The 7,315-nt window shown below is 41.5% G+C and overlaps 1 protein-coding gene and 1 pseudogene across 1 annotated transcript in view; one reads left to right on the top strand and one right to left on the bottom strand.

Moving 5' to 3' along the window:
• The window catches only part of TTF2 (transcription termination factor, RNA polymerase II), a 48,384-nt gene that overhangs the window by 29,497 nt on the left and 11,572 nt on the right, over positions 1–7,315 (bottom strand). Inside the window, exons 4-8 of the mRNA XM_008586712.1 lie at positions 6,769–6,835; positions 4,887–5,888; positions 4,460–4,574; positions 1,923–2,105; positions 271–398 (exon numbers count right to left, since the gene is read on the bottom strand). Coding sequence (XP_008584934.1) covers positions 271–398; positions 1,923–2,105; positions 4,460–4,574; positions 4,887–5,888; positions 6,769–6,835 — 1,495 coding nt within the window. The remainder of the gene's footprint in view (positions 1–270; positions 399–1,922; positions 2,106–4,459; positions 4,575–4,886; positions 5,889–6,768; positions 6,836–7,315) is intronic.
• LOC103602301 lies at positions 2,278–4,118 on the top strand (annotated as a pseudogene).

Here is a 7,315-nt window from a genome sequence, read left to right as displayed (position 1 = left end):
AAAAAAAAAAAAAAAAAAAAAAAAAAAAAAAAAATATATATATATATATATATATATATAACTTTATGACTTAAAAAAAATGGTTCGTTGTTGCTTTTTTCACTGCTAAACAAAAGGAGAAAATACTGTGAGAAGCCACTAAAGCATTTGTCTGTAGAAAAGATACAACAGAATGGCACTCTTGCAGGCAGTTTCACAGTGGTCTCTGTCTTCAGGGGCATTGGAACACTGCTCTAAGATACTCTGGACCATGGGCCTTGCCCAGCTCACCTTCAACCCAGCTGGATCTTCTGACACAGCTGTTTCACCAGGACAGGACTCAAGTGATCGATGCAGCTCATCAATGGCTTCACTTGTGATTTTCCAAACTGCATGAAGGCGGTCTTGCTTCATATGGCCTGCACACTCAGAGGTGTTACCTAAAGATGTCACAAGTGTTATGTCCTGGCTAGAGCTACAAAAAGGACAATTAATTATTTGCCAGATGATGGTCTGTATTGACTAAAAATTCTTCCCTCCAAATTCACTAGGCTCACAGGCCCCTCTCTATCCTCATTCTGTTTGTTTAATCATATAAACAATTACAATATAAAACAAAATAATATAAAGTATAATAAAAAAATAAGATGATCCATGATATTTTTGATAGGTTTTTTTTCTCCAGCTTTGAAGAGGTGGCAGAGAAAAAGTAACACCATCCAGTATTTTAGGAAGAAGAGATCCCTGGGGTTGGATTCAAAGAAGAAAAATCAGAGACAGAAGCCTGCTGAAGTTTAAGCAAGGCAGTGAGAGGCAGCTCCTAAAGTGCAAGCAGGTCACAAGTTGACCATATATCATACTGGAACACTCTTCAGTACTATTAGCCCACTCACTCTGCACAGAGAACTTCTATAGAAGTTAGTTAATAACTACAGGCACCTGAGCTGATTGCACTTTTAGGGATGAAGTATCCCAAATAATAGATCTCTAGATGAATGAAAACTACCTACCTATATTTAAATGTTAAAATGAAAAACTATTTTAATGGAATTCTTTCCAAAACATATAACATACTTTTTTTTACCTTAATAATCTAACACAATTTAATATTTCTCTAGGTGATTCAGTCACCATTATGCTTACCTAGTGAAAGGCCACCTGAGCAGTCAAGACTGTTAGGCAACTTGAAGAGTATGTTTTCTCTTTTCCTTTTTAGAGTGACTTGAGCTTCAAATGGCACCGTGTCTATTTCTTACACCCCTGGTTAACTCCTGCTCTTCAACTTTCTACATCTCTAGCAGTTCTCAGCTGGGAGGAAATTGGCTTTAGCTTTCCTAGTCAAAGCCAGCCAACCTGAGCACCTGTCTCTTGATCAGCAAACCAACTGATCATATTACATATTTGAAGCTCTACTTGGGATCTTCATTCTGCAGTTACTTCTGAATTCAAAGTAGTTTGGAAAGATCAGGATGGAAACACCTAGCTAAATAGGGTGTCACTGCTCTCTGCGGTCTATTAGTCATCGATCTTCACTCATGTCATTCCTCTACTCTGCCTTCACACACACACACACACACACACACACACACACACACACACACACACACGAGAAAGGAATAAAAATGTACCTGCTGGTCTATCTACCTCATAATGATGTGAGCTAGAGTTTTCATTCACAAACATTGACTGGATGACTCCTATATGTCGGCCATCGGGCTGACTGATCAGCATACAGAGGTGAACAAGGTAGACACAGTCTCTGCCCTCACAGAGATATAAATAACACTGTGCAAAGTGCTACTAAGAGTCACAATCTTTATTAGACAGGCAACTTACAACTCCAGAATAGTTTCTCCCTTCACACTAGCACAAAGACTTCAACTAGGCAGCATCTAACTCATAGGTGTGACAACTCACAGCAGGGCGAGGCCCTTGGATCTTACCTCCATAGCACTGACTGGATCCTCCAGCAGTTACCTGGCAGGCAGCCTTTAGTCCTAGAGAATCCACACGCTGGAGATCACAACCTGGAACGGGTTGCAGAGGTACCAAGTGGGGAGGATCAGTGGCAGTTTTTGTGAAGTTACTCTGTTCTGGTGCTTGAGTGTTACTGTTCCCATTGGTTCCTGCTCAAGAAACAAGGGAAGAACAGATTCAAGTTCAGAAAAGTGGCACACAGTCTTCCAGCTGAGCTGTGGTGGTCGTTTGAGCGCAGCTGTCCTGCCGTCTGGAGGCCCCGCACTGCCTCCTGTGGAAACCTGAGCCTGCTGTGCAGCTTTCTTCCTTTGTCTCATAACCATGTCCGCCAACGAGAATGCTAATTCACCAGCTGCCCGTCTTAACAGATTCAAGAACAAGGGAAAAGACAGTACAGAAATGAGGCGGTGCCAAATAGAAGTTAATGTGGAGCTGAGGAAAGCTAAGAAGGATGATCAGATGCTAAAAAGGAGAAATGTAAGCTTGTTTCCTGACGATGCTACATCTCCACTGCAGGAAAACCGCAACAACCAGGGCACTGTAAATTGGTCTGTTGAGGACATTGTCAAAGGCATAAATAGCAACAATTTGGAAAACCAGCTCCAAGCTTCTCAAGCTGCTAGGAAACTGCTTTCTAGGGAGAAACAGCCCCCCATTGACAATATTATCCGGGCTGGTTTGATTCCAAAATTTGTGTCCTTCTTGGGCAGAACGGATTATAGTCCCATTCAGTTTGAATTGGCATGGGCGCTCACTAACATTGCTTCTGGGACATCAGAACAGACCAAGGCTGTGGTGGATGGAGGTGCTATCCCAGCATTCATTTCCCTGTTAGCATCTCCCCATGCTCACATCAGTGAACAAGCTGTATGGGCTCTAGGAAACATTGCAGGTGATGGCTCAGTTTTCCGAGACTTGGTTATCAAGTATGGTGCAGTCGACCCACTGTTGGCTCTTCTTGCAGTTCCTGATATGTCATCTTTAGCATGTGGTTACCTACGTAATCTTACCTGGACTCTTTCAAACCTTTGTCGCAACAAGAATCCTGCACCACCATTAGATGCTGTTGAGCAGATTCTTCCCACTCTAGTTCGTCTCCTGCATCATGATGATCCAGAAGTATTAGCAGATACATGCTGGGCTATTTCTTACCTTACTGATGGTCCAAATGAACGGATTGAGATGGTTGTGAAAACAGGAGTTGTGCCCCAACTTGTGAAGCTTCTAGGAGCTACTGAATTGCCAATTGTGACTCCTGCACTAAGAGCCATAGGGAATATTGTTACTGGAACAGATGAACAGACTCAGGTTGTGACAGAGGCAGGAGCACTTGCCATCTTTCCCAGCCTACTAACTAACCCTAAAACTAATATTCAAAAGGAAGCTACGTGGACAATGCCGAAGAGCATCTGTATTCTCACAGAGAAAGCATGTATTGATTACACTATGAGAAAGAGCATAATTTCTGCAGTATATTATTTCCTTTCTAGGACAGAGATTCGTAATAACTTCGTATAGCATACATTATACGAATACAAGTGGTGGAACAGTTGAACAGATTGTATACCTCGTTCATTGTGGCATAATAGAACCATTGATGAACCTCTAAACTGTGAAAGATATCAAAGTTATTCTGGTTATTCTGGATGCCATTTTAAATATCTTTCAGGCTGCTGAGAAACTAGGTGAAACTGAGACTTAGTATAATGACTGAAGAATGTGGAGGCTTGGACAAAATTGAAGCTCTACAAAACCATGAAAATGAGTCTGTATACAAGGCTTCATTAAACTTGATTGAGAAGTATTTCTCTGTAGAGGAAGAGGAAGATCAAAATGTGCCAGAAACTACCTCTGAAGTCTATACCTTCCAAGTTCAGGATGGGACTCCTGGGACCTTTAACTTTTAGATTGCACAGCTGAGGCATAAAGTTTGTTGTGTACTATGTTTAGTATAAGTTTGTCTTTACTGTTTCTCTAAGAACTCTTTTTAAATGTGGTTTGTTATTGTAGCACTTTTTACAATGAAACTATACTTGACTTGAACAGTTCCAGACTGTACATACTGTATGAAGCTTGGCCTCCGAATGGTTTCCTATTTCTGTGTGGAATTTCATATCTAGTAGTGTCCTGTAAATAAAGATTAAATTCCATCCTTTAAAAAATAAAATAAAATAAAATAAAGTTCAGAAAAGTAAGTGAAAGGATTGTATGTGTGGAGGTGAAGCCAAGAGAGGGTGGAATCATCACCATTCCGATAACTGGGAAAGGATTCCTAGAGAACCCAACATTTTAAGTTGCTTAAACAATGGGAAAGAGAATTTAGTCCACAGGAAACAGAAAAAAGTTTTATAAATCACAGGTGTAATTTAAAAGAAAGCTCAGAAGCAGATAATAAAACAGAAAGGTGAGTGAGTCAACACATTCTTTATCAAAATGGCTTCCTGAATGTCTCTCATAAGTTCATGCAAAGCCTGAGTCCTGGGGCATAACCCATCTTGCTTACCTTGTTCTGGGGAGAGGGCAAGAGCCCTGAGTGCTTCTTCCAACACATGGATTTGTGTAAGCAACTTCTGACCCTTGTCTGGGAGTGCCTGGATGTTCACTGATGCCAGCGTGCTCTGAAAAACAGATCCTATCCAATGGATCTCTCCTCTCAAGTCAGTAGAGTGATAGTGTCAGATTAAAATAGCCTAAAATGCCAAAACTTGAAATTATGGTCTTTTAACTATGTGTGTGAAAACAAGATCTTTTTAAAAAATCTAGCTGACTTACCAATCCTGACTTTGCTATAAACATAGGAAAAGGCAGAAAAACATCCACCTATAAAACCTTCTTCACATTAACATATTTAACTCTTCTATGGGGATCCCATATCTGCCCTTAGGAAGCAACACTCTGACCTTAAAAACAAAACGCAGGCTAATAGTTACCTTCTTTTGCTTAAGTTGTGCCGTGAGGTACACACGTTGGGCTGCTGGGTCCGAAGGCTCTACCTTCTTGGAAACACCTGAAGCAGGAGATATTTTTCTTTGCACACTTTCGTTATGGAATTGAAAGTTCTCCTTCTTCTGTGGGTCTGGAGTCAAGTCAAAGAGTAGGGGGCTTCCCGGCTTGGAGGAAACAACATCATCATCATCTTCCTCACTGTCACCACTGCTTGTAGCAGCTTCGCGCCCCTCTCCCCAGGACAGCGCGGGTGCTAAGAATGCAGCCTGTGCCTCTGGTCCTTTAGAAGCAGGCACACCGCGGTTCTCCGATGGCGCCTGGTAATGCCCCTGCAGTGGCTTCTTCTGGGCAGCCTGCGTGCGCGGGTCAGGCTTTGCCTTTGCTTCCCTGGCCTCCCAGTTCTTGCTGGGCTCCTTGCTGAGCAGCCCCTCTCTCCTGGGCTCACCTAGTGGGTTCTGACTATGAATACTTCGAGGCAAAAGCTGGGTTTCCTTTTCTGTCAGAGGTTTTGACTCTTGTTGGACATCTGGGCTCTCACCACTTGGTATCTCCTGAGCAGATGCAGATGGTCTCAGCTCATTACCATGGCCCTGTTTGGATTTAATTTCAGAAAAGTTCCTTCTGAGGGGGCCTTCAGCCTCCTTTGCTTCACACTGAAACTCTGTCCTCTGCTCTTGCTGCTTCTCTTGAACTGCAGATTGTTTTTTCTTTACCACCAGGCCAGATGAGAGCTCTCTCTCCATCCCACAGTTAGATTCCAGCTTCTGTTCCTTCTTTTGATTGAAGAGCAGATCCCCCTTTTCCCTTTGCTTCTTACCAGCCATCTTTTCCTCACCTTCACCTTTGATGGACTGTTTCCAGAGAGCTGGCTCTTGATTCTTGTCAAGTACCTTGAATGGATTTCTCAGTTGGCTGGAAGTTTCAGGAAATGGCTCAGATACATGGTGAGCCTTATTGGTTACAGAATATTCTTTGGAATTAGGATCCTAAAGACAATGAAAACAATTAATCAATATAAAATATTAATGCAACCTTCATATCTAGAATGCCTTTTTTTCAGAGGAAATAGAAATAGTAAAAGAAGCCTAACATTTCTGAACATTCCATCAATTCTGCATCTAGAAAAGACTATGTGCCAAACACAAAATACTCATGTCTTAACATTACTTTCAATACTTGCTTCCTTCTCTTTCCATGATCACATTTTTCCAGGCCTCAAGGAAAAGTAGTGACCAAACCAAAGTGGCATTACAATTGCAATAGCCAAAATGTACACTTTCCAGGAAAAACTATTCTCTCAAGATGAACTTTTCCCCAAACCTAAACAATGACCCGCTATGCTTGCTTGGAATTTGGGTTTAGGAAGGTTTCACTGTAGGAATCTAGAACTGTAAGTTCAGGCCACACTGCTGCCAAAACTTCTCATCACCTCCCTAGGTCTAATTCCTCATGTACTGGTTATCTGTAGGGCCTCTTCTACTTCCAACATTCTAGGAGCTTATGAATCCTACTTAGCTTATACCAATATCAAATAGACATTGGTCTATAAAAAGATGCTCGCATTAGTCAAGGAAATCTAATTTTCCTAAATAGGAGAATCCAGTCAGGATTTAAGACCTTGAAAAATATTTAAGTAAAATAGGAGGCAAATAGGCAAATAATTAAATTTTGAATATAACCAAATAATCCTTTGAATTAAAAGTTCCAACAGGGTCTACCTTGCTTATAGAAAATTATCTTTCAGAGACAGTTTGATGAAGACCAGCCAGTTTATATAGACTCCAAGATCTTTTCAGGTAATGCTGCACATTAAACAGTCTTAACACAGCAGGCTTGAAAACAGATGAATACCTGTTCATGTCCTACCTGCCATGGGATACTTCCACACCAGTGTTTCCCCTCTGCCTTACTTCTGATGCATCGGAAGAACAATCTAATGAAGTACAAAACACAAATATTGAAGGCTGTGGAAAGCCATTTAAACAAGAGATATGTTTATTTTTAATCCAAAAAAAATCTTGCAACTATTTGATACTGGCTTTGAGAGGTCACTGGAAACCAAATACTCTTATATGTACATTAAAAAATTCTTTACTGCACAGTACATTTATATGGACTAGGATGTCAAAGAATAAAGATGGCATGGTAACCAGAACATGTTATTCTTCTTACTCTGTAAAGAATGACTGAAATGAAGACATTGATCTGCCATAGCTGCTAAAATCAGAAGAAGAGAGATAACCAGAAGTTGTGTGTCCCTGAAGGAAGGCCACGATACCACCTTTAAAGTGATGTTGCCAGGGCCGGCCCAGTGGCGCACTGCTACAGTGCACCACTTGGGAGCGCGGCGGCACTCCCGCCGAGGGTTCGGATCCCACATACAGACCGGTTCCCGCTCACTGGCTGAGCAAGC

The sequence above is a fragment of the Galeopterus variegatus genome, unplaced genomic scaffold (assembly GCF_000696425.1).
Source record: "Galeopterus variegatus unplaced genomic scaffold, G_variegatus-3.0.2 Scaffold4087, whole genome shotgun sequence".
NCBI classification, from domain to species: Eukaryota; Metazoa; Chordata; class Mammalia; order Dermoptera; family Cynocephalidae; genus Galeopterus; species Galeopterus variegatus.
Note: the sequence above shows the minus strand (reverse complement) of the source record. Positions and strands in the feature narration are given on the sequence as shown.